This window comes from Equus quagga, chromosome 19 (genome assembly GCF_021613505.1).
Source record: "Equus quagga isolate Etosha38 chromosome 19, UCLA_HA_Equagga_1.0, whole genome shotgun sequence".
Lineage (NCBI taxonomy): Eukaryota > Metazoa > Chordata > Mammalia > Perissodactyla > Equidae > Equus > Equus quagga.
In genome coordinates, this window is record NC_060285.1 from 580,511 (window position 1) to 605,839 (window position 25,329).

At 43.0% G+C, this 25,329-nt stretch overlaps 1 protein-coding gene across 5 annotated transcripts in view; it reads right to left on the bottom strand.

The window, feature by feature from the left end:
* MOV10L1 (Mov10 like RISC complex RNA helicase 1) overlaps window positions 1-25,329 on the bottom strand; it is a 69,035-nt gene that overhangs the window by 23,084 nt on the left and 20,622 nt on the right. For all 5 annotated transcript variants that reach the window (XM_046646338.1, XM_046646340.1, XM_046646343.1 and 2 more), the window contains exons 10-15: window positions 24,151-24,265; window positions 16,769-16,946; window positions 16,425-16,495; window positions 13,755-13,846; window positions 4,847-4,905; window positions 4,292-4,389 (exon numbers count right to left, since the gene is read on the bottom strand). In XM_046646338.1, coding sequence (XP_046502294.1) covers window positions 4,292-4,389; window positions 4,847-4,905; window positions 13,755-13,846; window positions 16,425-16,495; window positions 16,769-16,946; window positions 24,151-24,265 — 613 coding nt within the window. The remainder of the gene's footprint in view (window positions 1-4,291; window positions 4,390-4,846; window positions 4,906-13,754; window positions 13,847-16,424; window positions 16,496-16,768; window positions 16,947-24,150; window positions 24,266-25,329) is intronic.

The following is a 25,329-nucleotide window of genomic DNA, read 5'->3' on the forward strand; positions in this document are numbered from 1 at the left end:
GCACATCTTATCTTAGTGGTCACTCCAGGGTCTATGGTGCACATCTTTAACTGACCATAGTCTACTTCAAGTGACCTACGCCACTTTCAATATAGGAAATTTACAATAATATTCTCGTCTCCCTTGTGCTATTATTGTCTATTTTGGATCTACATGTTACAAACTTCACAGTACACTATTATTTCAGCTTTAAAAAGTCAATTATCTTTGTGAAAAATTTAAAAAATTTTATTGTGACAGCCACATGCAAAAGAATGAAAGTAGACCATTATCTTACACCACACACAAAAATTAATTCAAAATGGATCAAAGACTTGAAGGTAAGACCTGAAACTATAAAACTCTTAGAGGAAAACACAGGCAGCATGCTCTTTGACATCAGTCTCAGCAGTATCTTTTCCAATCCCATGACTACTCAGGCAAGGGAAACAAAAGAAAAAATAAACAAATGGGATGACATCAGATTAAAAAACTTCTGCACAGCAAAGGAAACCATCAACAAAATGAGAAGACAACCCACCAACTGGGAAAAAATATTTGCACATCACATATCCAACAAGGGGTCAATTTCCAAAATATATAAAGAACTCATACAACTCAATAGCAAAAAAATGAACAACTCAATCAAAAAATGGGCAGAGGATATGAACAGACATTTTTCCAAAGAAGATATTCAGATGATCAATAGGCACATGAAAAGATGTCCAACATCACTAATTATTACAGAAATGCAAATCAAAACTACAATGAGATATCACCTTACACCTGTCAGAATGGCTATAAATTAACAAGAGAAATAACAAGTGTTGGAGAGGATGTGGAGACAAGGGAACACTCATACACGGCTGGTGGGAATGCAAACTGGTGCAGCCACTATGGAAAACAGTATAGAGATTTCTCAAAAACTAAAAATAGAAATACCATACAACCCAGCTACCCCACTACTGGGTATTTATCCAAAGATCATGAAATCAACAATCAAAAGAGATTTATGAACCTCTATGTTCACTGCAGCATTTTTCCCAATAGCCAAGATGTGGAAGCAACCCAAGTGCCCATCAGCAAATGAACGGATAAAGATGTGGTATAAATACACAATGGAATACTACTCAGCCATAAAAAAGACAAAATCGCGCCATCTGTGAAAACATGGATGGACCTTGAGGGTATTATCCTAAGTGAAACAAGTCAGAGGGAGAAAGTCAAATACCATATGATTTCACTCATATGTGGAAGACAAACACACATAAGGAGAACAGACTAGTGGTTATCAGAGGAGAAAGGGGTAGGGGGAAGGCAAAAAAGGGAAAGGGGAACATACGTATGGTGACAGATAAAAACTAGACTATTGGTGAATACAGTGTAGTCCATACTGAAATATAGTAATGTACATTTGAAATTTATACAATATTGTAAGCCAACATGACCTCAACAACAAAAACACTTTATTGTGGTAAGAACACATGAGATGTGCCCTCCTAAGTCTCTGCATATTCAGTGTTCACTACAGAAACAATGTGGTACAGCTGATCTCTAGAATTTACTCACCCTGCATGACTGAGATGCGACGCCCACTGATCAGCAGCTCTCCATCCCCCCAGCCCCTGCAACCAGCAGTCCACGCTGATGCTACGAGTCTGACGGTTCTAGCCTCTCCTCTGAGAGGAGGCATGCAGCACCTGTTTCCTGTGATGGTTTATTACTCAGTGTAATGTCTTCCAGGTTCATCCATGTTTTAAAAGTCAACTATCTTTTAAAGAGATTTTTTTTAAAAATAAGAAGAAACTCTTTATCCTCATTTTTATCATTTCTGGTCCTTTTGGCGACTTTGGGTGGACCCTCATTTCCCTCTGGCATCATTTCCTTATGCTTACAGGACCATGAGGTCTAGCAGTGCAGGTCTGCTGGTGACTAATTCTTCTATCTTTAAGCTTTGGTGTGTCTGAAGTTGTTTTTATTTCCTCTTCATTTTGAAAGTGTTTACTGGGCACAGAATTCTAGGTGAGCTTTTCCTTTCAGCACTTTAAAGATGCCCTTGTGCTGTCTTCCGCCTTGCGCCGTTTTCAGTGAGAAGTCTGCTCTAGTTCTGATGTCTGAACCTCTGTATATAATGATACTTCCCCTGCTTTTCAGATTTGCTCATTTTTAGCACCTGGAATCTAGTTATAACTGCTTTAACATCTGTGTATGCTAATTCTACCACTGTGTTATTGTCGGATCAGCTTCCATTGATTCAAATTTTTATCATGGGCTACATTTTTCAGTTCACTTCGTGATTAGATATCAGATGTTGTGAATTCACACACTGACGGGTGCTGGGCCCACTTGTGTTCCTGGAACTGCCTTTGACTTTGCTGTGGCTAATTGCTGCAGAGAGCTGGATACTTTCGAGGCTTGCTCTCTCGCCTTGTCCGTCTGGTGGGAGCAGCCTGCAGTCTAGGGCTACACTTGCCTCACTCCTCAGGCAACACCCTCTGAGGACTCCACCCCAGGACCTGTGAATTACGGTCTTCCTTCTCTGGCTGTGGGAACTCGGGATTCTTCCCTCTACTTGCTCCAGCATTTTTTCCCCCAGACTCGAGTCTTTTCCTTAAAAGCGAGCACCCATGAATCCTCAGCTGAAAACTCAAGGGGGGACCTGTGCAGACCCTGCAAACTCACACTCTGTCCTGCCCTCCTCACCAGTACCGCACCCTGTGCACTCCATATATCTTGCCCTTGTACTGCCAGGTGCCGTCTCCCCCACTCAGGAGACCACTGGGCTCCCCTCTTCTGCTCCCTGGTCTGGAAACTCTCTGAGGGCTATAAGCTGGGGCAATCACAGGGCACCTTATCTGTCTCCTCCCTCTCAGGTATCTCTGTCCTATGACATCTGATGCTCAATGTCGGGAGCTGCTGTCTCACGTGCCTTGTCTGGTTTTAGTTACTTAAAGGGGGAAGGTAAATCTGGTTCCTGTAATTCTATGTTGGTTGATGTGTGAAACGCCGTTATTTGAAACCTAGCTAATCCATAAAAAGATAATGTTTTGCATTTAAAAGTAATAAGATTCACTCCATCAGGAATGTGACCCCCCTCAACAGCCACATCTCCCTCACCTGGCACCATCAGTATCACAGACCCTCCCTGAGACTTAGGCAGTGGGATGGACCAGTAAATTGGGTGACACACAAAGTTCTGCAGATGACACTGCATCTGTGTCCAGTGAAGATCTCTTTCTACTTCGAGAACAAAACAGAGCTCAGATATGAAATACATAGATGATTTTAATGGAAATTTTCTGCTGTTTCCTTTACAGAATTTTCTGTGATTGTGAAGGCATTCTAAAACTGTCATTTTTGCATTTCTGAAGAGGGGCTATAAAATGGTAAAAGAGCTTCTAAATATTAGATATAATTAAAAAATTTGAATTATTGTAAATTTAAAACTTGCTCAAAAAACAAATTCCAACAGCACAGAATTATAGGTTACAAGCTCCAGCATGGCATGGAGGATTTTTCTTGTTACTGGAAACACAATGATAAGTAAAACCATTTCTATTTTACTTATGAAAACATATCGAGAGCCTACGACAATATGTGGCATATAATAGGCACTATGTTACTATTTATGGAGTGACTGGATTGTATAAGCAAAAAATAAAATACCTCTGCAACATTCGGAAAAATGACAAATGTTAACAATTTGCTGGGTGTATATCCTTCCGGACATTTTCTATGCTTATATTATCATATAAATGTGCCTGTGTGTCTGAAGCGGAACAATCGAACTTTACTGCTGCGCCACCGGGCCAGGCCCAAAAAAACAATTTTTTTAATTTATTTTTTTTATTTTTTTCCTTTTTCTCCCCAAAGTCCCCCAGTACATAGTTGTATATTCTTCGCTGTGGGTCCTTCTAGTTGTGGCATGTGGGACGCTGCCTCAGCGTGGTTTGATGAGCAGTGCCATGTCCGCGCCCAGGATTCGAACCAACAAAACACTGGGCCGCCTGCAGCGGAGTGCGCGAAGTTAACCACTCGGCCATGGGGCCAGCCCCAAAACCATAATTTTTAAACCAAACTATAAGATCATACAAACAGATCCGTATCTTACTTTTCCCACTTTATATACTATAGCATCTTAGCCCTACAAATAATTGTATATAAACTTTACACTCAGTCCATTTTATGAATATTTTATTTTTATTTTAACTGTGATTTTGAGTTGCTTGTGATAGACACTCCTCTAACCCTCTAGTCAATTGAGAGCTAATACGTTATCTACTTAAACATATCAAAGTCATCAAAGAAATACCTTGGTGGTAGACTGTCCATCAGTTTTGGTGTCTTGTGTGAGGTTCCAATTCCCAGTCACTTGGGGAGACTGTAAAATGATTTCTTCTGGAAACAACACTTTTAAAACAAGAAAAGGTAAGCATGTAGACATTACTAAAAAGTTTAAAAAAAAGAGGAATAGAGGAAACCTAACTGTGTGTAGCAATCCTCAAGAAATTCATGTCTACACATTCCTTTCCCTCTGGACCGTATACTGCTCCTCAGGTACAACACAATGCCAGTACTGCACACTCTTTGCAGCAAAGACATTTGTCTATTTGTAAATACAAAAATGAATTACATTAAAAAAGGCAGAGTGCAATGACTTTATTTTCAATAATTAAGCATGCTATTTTTACACAGTTGAAAGAGTAAGAAAACACTAAAACTCCCCAACAGAAAGAAATATATTGGATCTTACATAGTTTTACTTCTGGCATATGACTGAAGAAAATGCATTTTACGTAAAATTTTACATAAAATCTATAAAAATACCCTGTGAAGATGTAATGCTATAATTCCACAAAAATCATACCTTTCACACCTAAGCGGATGACTTGTTCAAGTGCAAAGTGACACCGTCTGCTTGTGGTCCTACCAGAAAGAAAACAACGTGAAATGACTCCCTTCAAGTTTAGAAATACAAAGGCTGGTACAAGGTCACAGAAACGTGGTCATGTTATCTCTGAGTCAACAAGCTAAGGTAAGCCTCAGAGAACACCTATGAGGAGACCGTACTGGAGTCAGAGCTTCACAGCTCTCACAGGCAGCACCAGGAGGGCTAAAGGACTGCGGGTCACTCCACTGTCTGTGCCTACACAACACATGAGAAAAATTTTATTTATGTATTTATTTTTTGCTGAGGAAGGTCTGCCCTGAGCTGACATCTGTGCCAGGCTTCCTCTGCTTTGTGTGGGTCTCCACCACAGTGTGGCTGCTCATGGGGGGTGCAGGTCCACGCCTGGGAACCAAACCTGGGTCACCGAAGTGGAGTGCGCTGAACTTAGCCATCGGGCCACAGCGTCGGCCTGATACAGAAAACTGTTCAATAGAAATATCCCACATATCAGGACAGCAGGGACTCCTTCCTTCCTGAGACTGTTTCTGTTTTAATGCATAAAGTGGACAAGTAGGAAACAAAAAGAAAACAAAGCCTATGAAGTGTTAGGGAAATATTAACACCACTGCATCAGGAGGAAAGTAATTTTGATTGTAAAGATTCGCTCCCTTGAAATTCACTGAAAACAACTGTTAGAAGATAAACTGAGGCATATTAAAAATTGTAAGCGTTTACAGTATTTGATCAAAAATCAGTTTGAATTGGCAGCATGCCATCTAGCAGACAGAAAGAAGCTCAGTGAAAGGAGCTCAGCGAACTGTACAAAATGAAAGACTTTTACAGGCAGAAGGGAGCAGCAACAAGGAAGTTACACCAGACAAAACAGTGGGCTGGCGATTGCAAGGTTACTTCCTTAGGGGACGGCTGGGTCTATCAGGCAGGTTACCTGACTAGTGCTGACCAGGAGACTCCTGACTGACGAGTTGAAGACTCCATTTCTGGGAGAGCCAAAATTAATTAAGTCAAGTCTTGGTTTGGTGACATGGGGCTTAGCATAAGCGACTCCATTCTGGGCCTGCCCTCTTGTTTTTTAACACAACAAAAAAGAATAAAAAATGGAAAATAAAACTCCATCTTCAACGAGATAAGATGACCAACGCTCCAAAGAATAAACGAAGAATAATGACTATTCAATAAAGACATCTGGCCTTAGCCACACAAAGGCATAAGAGCTGACTCACACCCTCTCAGAACTCAAGCCACATGCAGGTTTCTGGAAAATTCAGACTTGGGCACCTGAATGACCAACTGACTGTTTCTCACCTGGATCACCAGGTGCAGGGCAGATACTCCGAGGTCACCTTCAGGACCCATTTCCACAGTGTGGAATCCTGGGGGGGGTGGGGTGTGAAGCCGGAAGCAATCGAGTGCACAAGCCCAACCCCCACAGAACCTCACCTGAGGGGTCCCTGGCACAGAGGCTCCTGGCAGCCCCACTTTGTCCCTCCAACATAATCTTCAACAAGGAGCTGTAAGGGATATAATAAACTCCACACAAGATGAGTAACAACCAGAAAAGAACCATCTTGGACTTAGCAAAACTGACTCTAAGAAAGAAAGAAAACCTTAAAGCAGATCAATTAAAGAGGAAGAAACCGAGAAAGGACTTAAATTCATCCTCTTCCAGTGAGAGGTCTTCACACCTCTCTGCGTGGATAATCTGATGCCATCTAACCTTTTTCCAAGAGAAAGGAGGAAAGCCTTCAATATTTTTTCAAAGTTACCATAACAAAGACTCTAATATAGGACAAAGGAGGTGCCAAGCAAAAGACAGAACCATATCAACCTGTGGATCACCACCAGACCTCTGAACAGCATGAGAAATACCAATAAGATGTAACAACAAACCCCAGGAGCACATTAAAGGAAGAAGTCACCAAAATAAAAAAATCACGTTTTCCATATTAGGTATACAAGAAAGGTTTGCTATAAAGTTATTCAGTTGAAATACTTCATCTTATGAACAGGCTGAAGAAAAAAACAATTGTCTCAAGAAATGCCAAAAAGGTAATGAGTATGACAACTTAAAAGAGAAACTGACAAATAATTCCTTAACATGATTAATCCAAAGGATAGCAAAATACTAAATGGAAAAATACTAGAGGTATTTGTATTAAAATACAAAACAAGACAGACACAATGAGATGGAGAATGATGAGAAAAAAATAAAACAGCTGGGGTGGGAACTAAAATAATATACAAGAATTCCACAGGAGGACAAATAACAGAAAGAAAAGAATAATTAAAGAAAATTTTCCTAAGCACAAACTATCATTCAAGAGGAGGCTTCACATGCAAAGATGCCAATTCTCCTTATATTTTAACATCGTTGTACAAAGACGTAAGAATATTCATTGCTTCACTGTTTGTAACAGCAAAAAACTGAACCTAAACCATGACCAGCAACAGGAGACTGGCTAACTTACGGCGCGTCCTTCAGTAGGATAACACTCACCCAGCACCAAACACCCAAATTACAAAGAAGAAAAGCTTCCAGTCAATGACCTCAATGGAATTCCACCATTAGAAACTAGAGAAAGAGCAAACGGAACCTAAAGTAAATAGAAGAAAGGAAAAAATCAAGATCAGAGCAAACAATCAATGAAACAGAAAAACAAGAATATCAATGAAGCCCAAAGTTGATCCTTGATAAGGTCAATAAAATTGGGGCTGGCTCTGTGGCTCAGTGGTTAAGTTCTCGCGCTCCGCTGCGGCGGCCTGGGGTTCGGATCCTGGGCATGGACATGGCACCGCTCGTGCGGCCACGTTGAGGCGGCGTCCCATATCCCACAACTAGAAGGACCTGCAACTAAGATATACAACTATGTACGGGGTGGGGGGTTTGGGAAGATAAAGCAGAAAAAAAAAAAAGATTGGCAACAGTTATTAGCTCAGGTGCCAATCTTAAAAAAAAAAAAAAAAGTCAATAAAATTGACAGCCTTCAGCCAGACTGATGAGAGGGAGAAAGAGAAGATACACATTACCAATATCAGGAACAAGAGAGGTGGCATCAATACAGATTCTACAAATAGTCAAAGAATAACAAGGAAATATTATAAACAATTTCACGAAAATAGATTAAACAACTTGGAGGAAATGCACAAATTCCCTAAAACACACGTACTATCAAAGCTCACTCAACAAGAAACTGATAACCCAAATGGTTCTTTACCTATTAAAGAGACTGAATTTGTAGCCAGAAAGCTTCCCACAAAGAAAACTCCAGACCCAGAAGGCTCTACTGGAGAATCCTACCAAACATGTAAGAAGGACCTAACACCGTTCTATACAAGCTATCCCAGAAAACAGAGGAGGAGCGGATGCTTCTCAACATATTGTGAGGTCAGCATTACCCTGGTATTTCAAGAAACTACAGACCAATATACCTCGTGAACAAAGATGCAAAAATTAATAAAATTTTAGCAAATCAGGTCTAACAATATATAAAAGGAAATTACATCACGGCCAGGTGGGGTTTATTCCAAGAATGGAAAGTTGCTTTTACATTTAGAAAACCAACCAACGTGACTATCTTAATAGATCAAAAAAAAACCTCACGTGATCATCTCAATAGATACAGAAAAAGCACTGACAAAATCCCATGTCCAGTTTTGATTAAAAGCTCTCAGCAAACTAGGACTCTACCTCCTCAACCTGACAGAGCCACACTGTCCTAAAGGATTCAAGACTGAAGGGGACGCCCAAGATCAGGAAGCACAGCAGGATGCTGCTTGCTGCCACTTCCGATAGGGCTGTGCTGGAGGCTCCAGCCAGTCACTAAGGAAGCAGAAGCAAACAAAACGTGTCCAGATAAGAAAGGAGGCAGTAAAACTGTCTTAGTTGAATACACAATTGTTATAGGTAGAAAATCCTACGCAATTGGTAAAAAGCTACTAGAACCATGAAGTGAGTTTAGCAAGCTCGAAGGATACAAGATTAATACACAAAAACCAATTGCATTTATAAATACTAGCTACAGGAACTGGAAATTTAAGCTAAAATTACTGTTTATATTAGCATTAAAATTTTTAAAGAGTCAAGGATAAATCTGACAAAAGATATGTCAAACCTGTATGGTGAAAAGTACAAAATATTGCTAAAAGAAATGAAAAAAAGACCTAACTAGATGGAGAGATATACCATTTCCAACGGTTGGAAGACTCAATATTAAGATGTCAATTCTCCCTTAAATGACCCTAGATGTCAGGCAAAAATATTCAGTGTAATCCCAATCGAAATCTCAGCAGGATTTTTGTAGATATCAAAAGGCTGATTCTAAAATCCACATGGAAATACCAAAAATCTAGAAGAGCCACAACAACTTTGCAAAAGAGGGACAAAGTGGAGGCCTTACACTACCTGGTTTCAAGACTCATCATAAGGGCACAGTAACAAAGACTGGGTGGTGTTGGTTTCAAGACAGACAAATGGACTAACAGAACAGAATGGAGATTTCAGAAAAAGATCCACACATATAAGGCGAACTGGTTTTCAACAAAGAACATAGGTAACTCATTGGAGAAAGGATAGTATTCTCAACCAACGCTGCTGGGACACCTGGATATCCACCCCCACCCCCAAATTAATTCTATCCATATCTCGCATCATTTATGAAAACTAACTTGGAATAGATCATAGCCTAAACGTAAAACTTAAAGCCACAAAATTTCTACAAGAAAACATGGGAGAAAATCTCTGTGATCTTGAGTTAGGTAGATTTCTTTTTTCTTTTTTTGAGGAAGATTAGCCCTGAGCTACCTACTGCCAGTCCTCCTCTTTTTTGCTGAGGAAGCCTGGCCCTGAGCTAACATCTGTGCCCATCTTCCTCTACTTTACATGTGGGACGCCTACCAACAGCATGGTGTGCCAAGTGGTGCCAGGTCTGCACCCAGGATCCAAACTGGAGAACCCCAGGCCGCCGAGAAGCAGAACATGTGAACTTAACCACTGCACCACAGGGCCAGCCCCTAGGTAGATTTCTTAAATGTATCACCCAAAGCACAATCCACGAAAGAAAAAAATCAGTAAATTGAACTTTCACCAAAATTAAGTTCTGCTCGTCAAAGGCACTATTAAAAACAATGAAAATACAAGCCACAGTCTCAGAAGATATCTGCAAAAAAAGATACCTGATAAAGGATTTGTACTGAGAATACATAAACAACTCTGCAAAGTCAAAAATAATACAGTCATGTGTCCCTTAACGACAGGGACAGGCTCTGAGAACCACATTGTCAGGTGATTGCGTCATCATGCAAACATCACAGAGTGCACTTACACAAACCTAGATGGTACAGCCTGTTACACACCTAGGCTGCACGGTACTAATCTCATGGGATCACTGTTGTATATACACGTGGTCCATTGTTGACTAACACGCTGTTGTGGAGCACGACTATAAAACAATAAAAAAGTGAACCAAAGACTAGAACAGGCAGTTCAACAAAGACTGTGTGTGAGTGGCAAATATGCATATGAAAAACACACAACATCATTAGTCATTAGAGAAATGCAAACCAAAATCACCATAAGGTACCACTACACACCTATTAGAATGATTAAAATTACAAAGACTGACCATCCCCACAGCTGGGAACATGTAGAACTGAAGCCTCACACATGCTGGTGGGAATACAAAATGGTACAGCTACTTTGGAAAAAGAGTTTGGAAGTTTCTTAAAAAGTTAAGTGTGCACCTACCATAGGACCCAGCCATCGCACTGCTAGGCGTTTACCCAAGAAAAATGAAAACATACGTTCATACAAAGACTTGTACACAAATGTTCACAGCAGTTTTATCTGTAATGGCCAAAATCTGGAAACAACCCAGTATCCATCAACAGGTGACAGGATAAACAAATTGTGGTATATTCTTATAATAGGATACTACTCGGCCATAAAAAGGACTGAATTCATGCAACAGCAAGGCTGAATCTCGAAATAATTATGCTGAGCGAAAGATGTCAGGCAAAAAGGAGTAGGTCCTCTATGTGTCCAATTAGGTAAAATTCCACAAAATGGAAACTAATCTATAGTGACAGAAAGCACTGACTTGGGACTGGGAGTCTGGGAGAAGGAATAACAAATAGCCACCAGGAAACATTTGGAGTGACAAATATCCTCATTCTCTTGACTGTGGAGTTGGTTTTATGGGGGTATACACATGGCAAAATCATCAAACTGTCTACTTTAAATAGGCATAGTATGTTGTATGTCCATTATATCTAAGTAAATCTGTTTTAGAAAAGGAAAAATACCTACAGGAACTAAGTGAGTAGCATCTGGATAGGCCTGTCTGCCCTATCCAGAGGGCCCTGCCCCTCAACTCTGTTTCACCGGCTGCACTATGGTACTACTTGATCTTTCAATTTTTTAAAACAAGTGAGGAATACAGATTTTTAAAAATGTGAAATCTCCCAATTTTGAGTAACTTAATGCAAACAATTTAAAAATTTATGTGGGGCAAGCAAAACCTCTGTGTGGCAAATGTGGCCAGTGGTCCTCTCTCTGATGGTGGCCTGCCCCACCCCACCAGTCTGCAAATGTGCCCCACAGCCTCTCATTTCCTTGAACATTCTCTCTTGTTACCTGCTTTCTTGCTCAAAACCAAGACCCATTGCATACCACACCCAACTCAAAAATCACTGACTTGAACATCCTGCCATCTACCTCGGCTTCCTGTCTTTCCAACACTCTGGGTCAAGAAACCCTCCAGTGTTCCTCAACTACATGGCATCCAAGCCCATTGATCCGTTGGTTTCTTCCTGTTCACTTTCTCTCCTTGGCTCAAACCCCATTGCTCATCCTGCACATCCATCTATGTCCTTCAGTTGGTCCACTCTTACACAATCTGCATTAGATGTTTCCTCTCTTCTCCCCTCCCCTGAACTCGGATCCATATTCTCTTCTTTCTCTTTGAATGTCTTGCCTCATGTTCTAGAATAACAAATCATTAGAAATTTCCATTCACAAATCAGCTCAAATCTCATTTATCTGGCCCCCATAAGGGAGGATGGGTACCTTCTACCAAAGTCTACTGCCGCACTACTGTGCTCTGGAGCCCACCTCCTCACGCACACACTCAGTCTGTTACCCCTTTCTCTCCCCAGGCCCCGACCCCATCTCATCAGCTTCACATGTGCTAGTTTCTCATTTTAACCAGCAAACAGAACAAGTCTCCTCCCTGGACCTCATGAATCCCTTCAGTTGTCCATCTTTCTCCCTCCTGCCTTCTCTGCTTTCATGTCCAAACAACCTTAAAAAGGAACCAACTATATTTCTCCATTTCTCCACAGTCCTTTCACCCTCATCACATCTCAATCTGGCCACAGCCCAAATGCTGAAAGATTTCTTAAACAAGACACGAAAAGCACTAACATAGAAAAACCCTGATAAATTTCACTATCTTAAAATTAATACCTTCTATTACTCAAAGATACTTTTTAAAAAGTGAAAAGACAAGTAACAAACCTAAAGATGTTATCTGCAATGTGTATCTAAGAATAGTCTAGTATACTGAAAGACTCCTACAAATAATAAAAATCACACTATTCAATAAAAGACATGAGCAAGCACTTTACAGATGAAGAAATTTTATGGCCAATAAACATGGAGCTTCTCAGCCTCACAAGCAGTCAGAGAAATGGACGTCCAGACCAGAACGAGATGGATCACATGCCTACCAGATGGCCCAAATTTAGACATTTAACAAAATCAGGTTTCAGGAGGGTGTGGATCAACAGGTTATTACAGACGTTGGTACTGGTAGTCACTGATGCCACCACATATAGAGCTGAAACATTAACATATTCCAAACCAAATCCTAATCCTTAATGTAGAGCCATGAAAACACAGCACTTGTGCATGAGGAGGTGAGTGTTCATGGCAGCACCTTCAGAGCAGTAACAAGCAAACAAAACAGGAGACGGTGCAAATGCCCATCGGCAGGAGAACAGACCCAGTTGAAGCCCTCATACAGCAGTGTACAAACAGTGTTGAAGATGAGCGAACACTTACAACACGGAGGAATCTCAGTAACATGACGTCAGCGAAAAACTTGCAGACCGCAAGTTCAAAACAATTAAAACTAAAGAACAGTTTTTCTGTATGTGTACACAGACAACACAAACTATTTTATGAAAAAGCAAGGGTGAGATAAAACCCAAACCCCAGTCAATGGTGGAGGGCTCAGCAAAAGATGGAAAGGGGACAGCGGGTCACCGTGCTCACGACATGATAAATGATGACTGAATGAGATAAAGAAGGAAGTGGATCGATGGTGACAGTGTGTCATGAACCCAGGACTCAGTGTACTTAAGGTCCAAAAAAGAATGAACACCCAACGTCTGCAACTTTGTGTCTTAAAAACGTCGGGTGGGGCTGGCCCCAGGGCCGAGTGGTTAAGTTCGCGTGCTCTGCTTCGGCAGCCCGGGGTTTCACTGGTTCGGATCCTGGGCGCCGACACGGCACCACTCGTCAGGCGGTGCCCACATGCCACAACTAGAAGGACCCACAAATAAAATGTACAACTATGTACTTGGGGGATTTGGGGATAAAAAGCAAAAAAACAAAAAAAAAAGATTGGCAACAGTTGTTAGCTCAGGTGCCAATCTTTAAGAAAAAAAAACAAAACATCTGGTAATATAGCAGCAATCAGGATGCACGCAAAATGGTGCATGGAGCCCACTCACGACCACGAAGTATAAACACTGTGACAGCACATCTCCTGCACCGCTTAGACGTCAAGGGACTGACAGAAGAGAAGAGACTGCCACGGATCAAGAAGGAAGACACACTTGCAGGAAGAATCATGAAAAGCATTACCTACTATATGTAAATTCCACATCCATAGGTTCAAAGTTATACGCTTGTTCAAATTCTGTATTAAGTTTAAGAGTTACATCTTCTTCATGAATCTAAAAAAGAAACAAACAATTTAATTTCTATACTTTATACTTGATTTCTTGGGACAATCTTCTATGTGTATCTAGTAACACATCATGAAACATTCATTCTACAGATTTGAGCTAAAATTTAGTATCTTAAATCCATTCAAAAACAATCAAAAAGGGTTAAATCTTTGTGCTGTTATATTATGCAAACAGGAGGACTTCATCTGTGTACCCACCCCCACGAGCACACATAGTGAACTTCTCACTGGCCACGCTCTCCACCTGGGCTCTGTGAATACTAGGTGTGCAATAGAGGCCACCGCCTCCAAAGGCAAACAAATGATTACAAGTGCAGCAAGGTGTACCTGCCACAACAGTGCCTCCATAAAAGGGTGTTCCAAGACTTTCCCTTCCATTAATAGAGGGAACTAGATGTTCTGGGACCCTCCAGCCAAAGCTAGATTCTGCATAAAAGAATTCCCAGACAAGCGGGAGGGAAAGGAAATTTCTGAAGCAACATAGGAAGCAAAACAGGAAGGAAAACCTGAGAGGTGAAAAGGAGCTCAAACCAAATAAGGGAGCACCAGGCTGTGTGGCTTTCCAAAGGCTGGATGAAAGCTGCGACTTGAGTTGACTCTAGTGTGGATACTGGCCTGCACCATGCCGATAACAAGGACTTGGATGATGGCACTGTACCCGTCAGCAGTGCTCCCTTGTTCTCGACAGAAGCTAACACAATCCTCTTAAAAGGAGAGCAAGCCAGCACAGGTCCTCGTGTTTCCCAGAGATTAAGATAAATGAAAATGAATCCATAATCAAAGGTCACCAAGCACACAAGAGAAACAAATCATCAAAAGGGAGGGTCAGCACAGAGAGTCATCATCAATCAGATCCAGGCCCCAAGGACAAAACATACTGGCACTGTCATTTACAGAAACTTGAAAAACTACGTAAGAACTCAAAAGAAAAATCAGAAAGACAAAGATAAGCAAGCATGAGACAAAAAATGACAGGGCAGCTTTAACGAATCAGAGCATTTACAAATGAAAACTATGCCTAATGAGAAACAGGAAGAAGGAAGGCAGGAAATGACCATGCTTGTTCCCAGGCATGTGCTCCCAGCAGACAGGGAGGCCCCTCTGTGGAGGTGGCCAGGGTGGCAGAGGTCAGCACTGGGCTCTGCCTCAGGAGCCTTCTGTCCCCACGGCTCCCAGAACTACCATCCCTGGTGAGTGCACAACTTTCCAGCAGCAAAATGGCACCACTCTGGAAGGTCCCCACTACCTGGTGCCAGGGTGAGTACACTGGGCCTCTGGTCATGGAAGACAACAATCTGATGTCAATGGCACAACTACTGCTCATTCTAGGGGTATCTCCTCTGCCCAACACATTCAGATAGCCACACTAGCTGTGGGGCTCTCCTGAGGGCCTTCTGTACCATCATGATATCCCACACCACTGCACTGGCCAACAAATTAAATCAGAGAAAATCAAGTAAAGCATTGGGCTGAGAGCTGTAGAACTTACTAACTCTACCGTGAATTCCATCACTCAAAAGCAGCTGCTTTTATGAAGTCTAAACTCCTCGACCATGAACACCGGCCTCTGTGGTCCACTTACAGCCTTCCCGCCTTCTGAAATGACCTGTTGTGACCTTTTTGGCTATCAAAATTTTTTTCTTAACAGTATTGCAGATGCCACTTCCTCCTCTTCTGAAGCAGATTAACAAATCTCTCTTGCACACAGTAATTATTTATGTTACTCTTCCCTTCGTCTTTAGACGAACTACCTGACTGCCTTACACCATCTCTGCTCACCTTTCTCAGCGAGGGCAAAGCACAGCCTTACGTCTGTGTAATCCACGAATGCTGGACTAGCTGTTACATCTTTGAAACCCTGCCTAGCTTCCACCTTCCAGGAAAAGGTCACGTTCTGTGAGCTGAGCCCCCTGCAGGCCCCGTATTTAGGTGCAGAATGCAGCAGACACAGTAGCAAAGGCCAGATGTCACCTCTTCTTTGAATCTTCTCCGGATTCCTCTAGCTCTTGCAACCCTTCCTCCCTCCAAGAATCAGGGCTTGGCACTCTCTCTTTCACTCTTCTATGCGTGGGGGCTTCGTCCTTCCCTTCACACAGACCCGGGCATCACCCCCAGTGCTACGCTCGGCACAGCAGTGATGACCAGCTGAAGCAGCAGAGACCACACACACAGAACCACCTGGCACCAGGAGTTAGTTAAGCCATAAAATCTTCACCAACTTTTAGAGTTGTCAACTTTAAAGTGTATTTTTCCTTCTGAGGCTATTTCTTCTGGAATATATTCAGAATGCCCAAATGTAACTAAACGCAAACATCATGATATACACGTGATATGCTTAAAAGGTAAATATGTTTTACATGGTGGAAAATCACAGGATTTCTTTAGATACTAAATCCTCTTTATGCATCAAATTGACTTAAATATTCACTTTATCCTCCGATTTTCCAAAATACTGTCAGTACCTAAGGGAGTACCACTTCCTCCTGGGGCTGTGGCAGGAAGTTTACCTCTTCAGCTGGTCTGAGAGCTAGTCCAACATTAACTGACTACGAGTGGCTGCTCACCTCAATCACGTAGCCGATGTATTCAATGACATGTCCATTGTACTCTTGAGTTTTTAAAATCAGTTTATCACCTAGTTAAAAATATATTACCACATGTAAAACTACAAAAGCACAAAGTGGATTAGAACAAAACATTGTGATCAACTGCTTAAAAGTAACATCAGTGTGACAAAAGGGAGATGTTGTATATACTCAAGTTGCTGACCAAGTTTTAGATAATTTCTAACCCAAAGCAAAGAAAACCAGGTAACGTGATTGCAGCATTGCAATTACAATGTTCTTCCCCAACTGTGCTTCACTGTCTGCTGATCCAGCTAGTAAAACATGACATGTAACACACTCACCTGCATACAGAGAAGGCCTACTTTCAGCTAATCCTGGAACCTCCAGAACCAGAAAATCCCCATTTCTTTTCAAGGTGACTCCACTCATATTATACTCTTTCAGTTCCATTTCTGCATGAATTTCCTCAAGCCAAAGCAAAGTTGAAAATTTCTCCTTGTAGTTTGACATCTTCAAAAGCTGAAAAACAACCCCAGCAAATTAATGAGAGCAGAGTTAACACATCAAGTACACCTATGTCCAGGAAATAAGTGGCACTGGGGCTGATAAGTCCAGGCTGCTGAAATGCAACAGGCAGATGGAATAATATCTTTCTCTTTATTATTATTATTATTATTTTTTTTAATTTTTCCTTCTCCCCAAAGCCCCCCCATTACATAGTTGTATGTTTTGGTTGTGGGTCCTTCTAGTTGTGGCATGTGGGACGCCGCCTCAACGCGGCCTGATGAGCGGTGCCATGTCCGTGCCGAGGATCTGAATCGGGGAAACCCTGGGCTGCCGAAGTGGAGCGTGCGAACTTAACCACTAGGCCACAGGGCTGGCCCCGGAATAACAGCTTTCAAACACACTACCAGGCAGTGCAGGGCAGTGATCCTGAAACTAGGGAAACTGTCTAGGTAAGCCCCACAACTGTCCCAGCTACTGCCTAGACAGGGTTCCCAGGCCCAGAACAGGAACGGAACCCAGGCGAGCTGTGTGATCTCTGCATTGAGATGAAGTTGGGGGACCGAGGAGGCCGAGTGCCAGAAAGACACAGCAGCACAGAGAGAGGTATGGAGAGCTTCAGAGGGTCCCCTCTGAGCCGTCAGCTGAGTAGTGGCCAGTGTATGAGTGTGAGAAACCACGTCGGGCCGGGAGACCTGTCTGATGGGATCACAGCAGGGCTCCTCAGCCTCAGCACTACTGACACTGGGCTGTACTGCTCTCTGGGGGGTAGGGGGGTGATCCTGTGCATTGGAGGGTGGCCTCTACCCACTAGATGCTACTAGTACCCCCCAGTCATGACAACCAAAAATGTCTCTTGTGGGGCAAACTGTCACCCGTTGAGAACCACTGGACCAAAGAGAAGGACTCCCACACAGGCCTGAGAACAGTGTGGGTCCCCACAGCCTAGAAGGAAAGGCCTATAACAAAGGGGCACTGCACAGAGTACTCAGAATGGTATTAGCCTTAAACTAAATCTATTCTGGTCCCATCCAGTAAAGCTTTAAACCATGTTTAAAAGTATCCAACGAATGTTTCCAAGTAACTCAACTGCTTCCCAGAACAAAGCTCAAAAATATTTTTAGGAATAGACAAATATCCAACACCCAACAAGGTAAAATCCAGAATGTTGGGCATCCAAAGATTACCAGGCATGGGAAGAAGCAGAAACTATAACCCATAATGAGGAGAAAAACCTATCAATAGAACCAGAAGTGACACTTGTGACAGAATTAGTAGACAAGGACATTAAAGCAGCTGTTCTAACTTTATCATATATGTTCAAAAAGTTGAGGAAAGACTGAGCACATTAAGCACAGACACAAGATATAAAAAAAGACCCAAATTGAACTTGTAGAGATAGTAACTACAATGTCTGACATAAAAAATACACTGGATGGGACTGCACATTGCAAAAGAACAAATCAGTGAACTTGAAGACACAGCAATAGAAACTGTCCAAAATGCAATGCTAAGGGAAGAAGACTGAAGAACAATGAACAGAGCATCAGTGAGCTGCGGGACAACTCCCAGTGTCTAACGTTCACGTAGTAAGGATGTGGCAAAGGGGGCAGAAAGAGTATTTGAAGACAGAATGGCTGAAAAATCTCCAAATTTAAGGAAAAATACAAGCCCCGTATCTAAGAAGCTCAAAGAACCCCAAGCCAAAAAACGTGAAGAAAACTATATACGAAGGCACATTGTAAATTAAATTTCTTAAAACTAATTATAAAGAGAAAATCTTAAAAGCAGCTAGAAAGAAATACACATTACGTATGAAAGAACAAAGGTGCGAAGGAAAGCAGCGGTCTTGTGAGAAATGCGGTGGGCAGACTGGAGGACAGCCGAGCAGCACCTCTAAAGTTGAGGCCTACAATTCAAACCAGCAAAAGTTGCCTTCAAAAATGAAGGCGAGACAAAGCCTTTTGCAGACATACAAAGGCTGCAAGAACCAACAGTGGCCACAGCAGACAAGTGCCACAGGCAGTGTGCGAGCCCTTCAGCGGGAGAGGGACCCATGGCAGGCTGGCTCCACAGAGAGCTTCAGGAACAATGACAATGTGGTGAGCATAAAAGACTTATCTTTTAAATGCCTCTAAAAGATAACTGATGATGTAAAGTAAAAAGGGTAAAATCCATTATTCAGTTCAAAACACACACACGCAGAAGTCAAATTCACATTAGCAAGAAGGCCAAGAAGAGAGAACGAGGAGGTAGCACCCAAAGCTCCCACTCTGTGCAGGAAGTGGCAGAGTGTCACCTGCAGCCTGTGATGAGCTGACGGCGCTGTCCTGCGCTATCCAAGACAGCCACTCTCCACATGGGGCTATTAACAGAAATTAACTCAAATTAACTCAAATTAAAGATTCAGTTCCTCAGTGGCACTAGCCACACTGCAAACACTCAGTAGCTACTTGTGGCCAGTGGCTCCCACACCCGAGAGCACAGATGCAGGACATTTCTATCATGGCAGAAAGTTCTACTGCACAGCGCTATTAGAAACCCTAGACACACAACACTACACACGCTACAATAGGAGTGTTATCAGCCAAGAAAGAAGATAAATGGAATCACGAAAAAGAGGATAAAGAAAACAATGAACAGGGGCCAGCCCCGTGGCCGAGTGGTTGTGTCCGTGCACTCCACTTTGGTGGCCCAGGGTTTCGCCAGTTTGGATCCTGGGCGCAGACATGGCACTGCTCCTCAGGCCATGCTGAGGCAGCATCCCACATGCCACAACCAGAGGCACTCTCAACTAGAATATACAACTACGTACTGGGGGGCTTTGGGGAGAAGAAGAAGAAGAAGACTGGCAACAGTTGTCAGCTCACGTGCCAATCTCTAGAGAAAAAGAAAAGGAAAACCATGAACAACTAAAGAGCAAACAGCCAGATGGCAGATGTAAATCCAATCACATTAACCATCATACAGAACGTAACTTGTCCAAACACCACAAGTAAAAAGCATTGCCAGATGGATAAAAAAGCCAGACTCAAATAGCTGGTTCCCTTAAGAAGCCCACTTTAAAGACAAAGATACAAGTAGATTACAAGCCAAAGAGTGGGCAGGATGCCCTGTGCAGCAGAGGTCACAGCAAGCCGCAGGAGCTACAGGAACGTCACACAAAGCAGGTTCTCACGCCAAGCACATCGCCAGGACAAAGCGGGACATGCCATGCTGACAAAGGGTGAATCAATCAAGACGACACAATAACCATAAATGTTCATGCAGCTGATTACAGAGCTTCAATGGAAGAAGCAAAGAATGATGGGGCTGCAAAGAGAAACAAATACATATTGATAGTCAGAGAATTCAACTCCCTTCTCAATGATTTAAAGAACAAGCACACAGGAATCAATAAGGGCACAGAAGACTTCAACAACACTACAGACTAACTTGCCCGGACAATTATAGAATAACCTGCCAAATCAAACAGCAGCAGAATGTACATTCTTTCCAAGTGCACAAGGAATACTTACCAAACTAGACCATAGCTTGGACAGTGAAACAAACGGTAAACAAACGCAAAAGGGTTCAGTCATACAAACTATGTTCTCTGATCACAATGGAATTAAAATTAGAAATCAACAGAAAGATTTTTGGAAAAAAATTCCAATATTTGAAAACTAAATAACACATTTTTAAATAATCTATGGGTCAATAAAGAAATCAAAAGGGGGGCTGGCTCGGCGGCATAGTGGTTAAGTTCACATGTTCTGCTTCGGCAGCCCAGGTTCACTGGTTCGGATCCCGGGTGTGGACCTACAGACTGCTTGCCGAGCCATGCTGTGGCAGGCGTCCCACATAAAATAGAGGAAGATGGGCACGGATGTTAGCTCAGGGCTAATCTCCTTAAGAAAAATTAAAGAAAAAATAAAATTATAAATCAAAAGGAAAATAGAAGATATTTTGAACTAAATGAAAATAACACAACCAAGTGAAATTTGTGGGATGTAGCTAAACAGAACTAGAGGAAAATTCATAGTGCTAAAAAAACCTCTACTAGAAAAGATCTCGAATCAATGACTTTAAGCTTCCTCTTCTAAAAAGTAGAAAAAAGAGCAAACGAAACCAAGTAAGCAGAAGAAAGAAAACAATAAAGATCAGAGTAGATATCAATGAAAAAGAAAACAGAAAAAAACAATGAAACCAAAAGCTGGTTCTTTGAGAAGATTAATAAAAATTTATAAACCTGTAGCCAGATTGATCAGGAAAAAAGACAGACACAAATTACCAGTATTATAAAAAACTTAACGCAAATAAATTAGACAACTTAGGTGGAATGGCAAACTCCTTCAAGGATAAAAATCACCAGGGCTCACCTCAGAGAGACTGACCTGCCCTGTGGCTGTCCAAGAAACTCAATTCCTAAGTAAACATCCTCCCCTGAGGAAAACTCCAGACCCAGAAAACCTCACTGGTCAAGACCATCAAAAACCATCAAAAAATTTCTTGGGGCTGGCCCCGTGGCCGAGTGGTTAAGTTGGCACGCTCCGCTGCAGGCAGCCCAGTGTTTCGTTGGTTCGAATCCTGGGCATGGACATGGCACTGCTCATCAAACCACGCTGAGGCGGCATCCCACATGCCACAACTAGAAGGACCCACAACTAAGAATATACAACCATGTGCCGGGGGGCTTTGGGGAGAAAAAGGAACAAAATAAAATCTTTAAAAAAAAAATTTCTTAAGGAAGAAATGCCACCAATTTGACAAACTCTTGGGAACACTTCCCAAACCATTCTATGAGGTCAGCACTGTGCTGATACCACCATCGACAAAGAAAACTACAGACCAATGTCCCTCATAAACACAGATGCAAAAATCCAAACAAAATCTTGGCAAATCAAATCCAACTCCGTGTGTGTGTGCATGTTTGTATATACATGTCTACAAAACACACATATGTATGAGTGACAGTAGCATGACCACTTACTTTATCATAGGAATGGAAGATTGGTTTAACATCTGAAAATCAATCAATGGCATTCGCCACATTAACAGACTAAGGGAAAAAAAAAAACCACACGATCTTCTCACTAGACGCAGAAAGCATTTGAAACTCACTGAAGATCAGCCATCTGAAGCAGCCACGTCAGTGCACTGAGCACACTCCCAGTGCTGCGCAACCCCTGGCCCAGCAAGCGCTTTCCCCTCCCTCCTTCCTGCAGACCCTGGCAACCACCACCTGCACTCAGTCTCTATGGACAGATCGACTCTGTACGTTTCAAGTGAATGGAATCCCACAATAGGTGACTGTGCATCCATCTACTCTCATTCAGCATCAACAGATGAGCTGAGAAACAAACTGAGATATATTCACAGAATGACTACGCAGCAACAAAGTCATTATCTTCATTGTGGTGACGTATGCAGGTGTCAAAACTGTGATCAAAGTGTGCACCTTAAACTTAGGCAGTTCACTGTATGCCAACTACACCTCACTCCAGCTGAGGAAAGCTCTGCACCATGTGTCGAGCACGCTTCATGGCCAGCTCCCAGGATTAAATAAATCAGAAAGGTGGAAGTACTTTGGAACCTTACCACATACACTTTTCATGATTATTGCCATCAACATTATTGCTGAATAGGAACGTGCTTTCTTCTGGTAACTTCCACCCTCATGAAGAAGGTCTTTTCTGAGCATGCAGGCCTGTGTCAAAGGAAAGCTGTGGATGCACAGACTTACATGATGTTCACAGAAGCGGTATCTGCACTAGCAGCAATTACTTGGCCTTAGAGTTCTTCCCTAACTTATTTTTAAGGCTGGTTTGCTGCCATGGGCTTAGTTCAGGTCCTAAAATCATTACAACTGTTGCACTGACTTCCTAACAGGTTTCCCTGCTTTCATTTTGCAGCCCCTGGCCCCATCCATCCTCCACACCCTAGTCCTTCCAACAACTAGGTCATGCAGAGCTGCCCAGACCTGCCTCTGTGCCTTGGCATGTCACTCCACAGTAAGCAGTGTCTTCCCCCTCTTCAAGAACGTCAGTAAGTCCCCTTGGGGAGGGGCTATCTCCTGCCTGTGCCTACCGCACAATGCAGCATCGAGGGAGCTTCTACCACCCACCCTACCAAGGGGCCCAGAGTTCGGGAGACAGGAAGGGCTCCATCATTCCCACAGCTGGGTGTGCTTCTCTGGCTCAAAGATAACCACTCCACAGTGCAAGACCCTCCCCCACCAGCTTCTTCCCAAACCTCCTCTCCTCTCGTTGAAACTCCACTCTCTCCTCTCTACAGGCTCATGCCCTCAGTCCATAAACAGGCGTGAGACTGTTCATCCTCAACAAAAGCTCTGATGAACCCACATCTCCTTCCAGCCACTGTCCACTCTCTTCCCTCCTCCTCACTGCACACTGCAGAGGCTCAGGCCCCCACTTTGCTCATCTGCTCCTCAGCCAAAGGACTCTGAAACCCTTCGGAAAACGCCCTCCTGGAGACAGGGCAGCGCTCTCCCCTCTAACTGCCAAATGCAACAGCCTTTTCTCCTCCCTAGACTTCGCTCAGACGGGCACACAAGTGTGTGCTGTCCTCCCTCAGCCTCTCTCAGCGCCACCCTGCCCTTATCCCTTGTGCCTCCTCCCTGCCAGTGGTCCCACCCCTCTCCTGGCTTCAGCCGCCACCTGGAAGAGCGGGCAGACTCAGACAAGGATTCCTCCAAGGAGTCACTCGAATGGATGTGCCTCACAAAGGCGGCACCCGAGTGAGGCCTGGCAACCTTGCCTTGCTCCCAACTATTAGTCTGTGCAGCTAGAGGTCTTTTCCACAGATGTCCTGTCTCTTCTCAGTTCCTCCTCTCAGAGAAAGTTTCTATCTATTTTTAGTTGCTGAGTGTTTTAACATGAGTGGAAAGCCATTAAGAAGCTTGGCTGCCAGGTCTAGCGGAGAGAGGCTGGGCTGGTGGCAGAGAGTATCCCACCCCATTTTGCCCCCCAGCCGCCAAGAGCCCAGTGTATGACTCAGTAAGGCTGTGAGAATGTCACCTCCTGGGGCATTATTCACCCTTAATTTACAAAGGAATACAGCAATGGTCCCTTTCTCTGTTGTCCTGAAATTCCCAGCTACCTGTGGTAAAGATAAACCAGTATGAGGTTTGAGCCTGAGAAGAGTTCACACTGAGTATGTCAGAAAACAACTCAAGGGTGGTGAAGAGTCAGCGTTTCACAGCAGACACCTTGCCTACCTCTGCGAGCAGTGGCTGAAAGGTCAGTATGTCGATTTTTTGTTCTACACATTTTTTAAGTCTATCTGGTATTGGATAGTGTGGAAGGAAACTTGGAAGTTGTCGTCTTGAGTTCCTTAAAAAAGAATTTCACAAGTTAAAAACAATTCTTAATCACCCTGGCATTTCATACTTAGACATCCTGTCCTGGTTTAGAAGACAGTTCATTCAATCACCGAAAATAACTGATATATGAACTCTTGGCCCAAGTCAGTAGTTTGCAAGTTTTTATTTTAGCTTTCAGATCCTTTCTCCAAACAAGCTCCCACTGGGTCCTCTCATCTCCACTGAGGGGGAGAGCAGAGCTGCTTTGCCTACAAGAGGAGAATGGGTCCCCATTGCCCAGGAACCTCTTGGAACCAATGAGTTTGAAAACAACTGTTTTTAAGCTTCCAAATAGTGAAACTCTTACTTACTACTATATTTTTAATAAGGACACGAATATTAGAAACTATACCCTATTACTGCAGAAGAGCATGCCTGGTAAAGGCTGCTCTGTCTGGGCCCCGCCTGCCTGTTTTTCAGCCTGTAATTCCTCTGAGGAAATTCAGTTCCACCCTCGAGCTCCTGCCTTTCCCTAGAAAGGGCTGTTAGTAGGAATGATGAAAATTCTGCTACCAGAATTTGGACTTGCTGTGGGAAGGTCCAAAACAGCAACAGAATTGACAGGAAAGGAAAAAGTTGGAAGAAGAGAATCTAGGAAAGGGCAGAGGTGTTAAAGTGTCAGAGAGTGAGGTCGTTTGTACTCTTCAGCTTGAGTCTGTCCCCTGATTGCAGAGGAGAGAGGCGCCTGGCACTGCTACTCTCACTCCCTCCCTCCTCACTCTTGCTCTCAGCCTGCATTTGAGTGGAGAGGGAAGTCTTCCCCAGTCTCCTTGCTCCACCAGGTCACCTGACGTGGGGGCTTTTTTAGCTCAGCTTAGAATAGGAGGGCTGATTAGAGAGGAGCTCTGTGACAGAAATGCCCCAGGAAATCCCAGGGCCACCACCAGAAGCACCAGGTAAGCCCATCCTCCCCACTGAGAAACAGGGCTATCTTCTCCCTGCAGGCCTGCAGCAAGGGCTGGATGAGAGCACAGGTGTGGGGCATGTGTGGGAAGCAGGGGCTGGATGAGAGCATAGGTGTGGGGCATGTGTGGG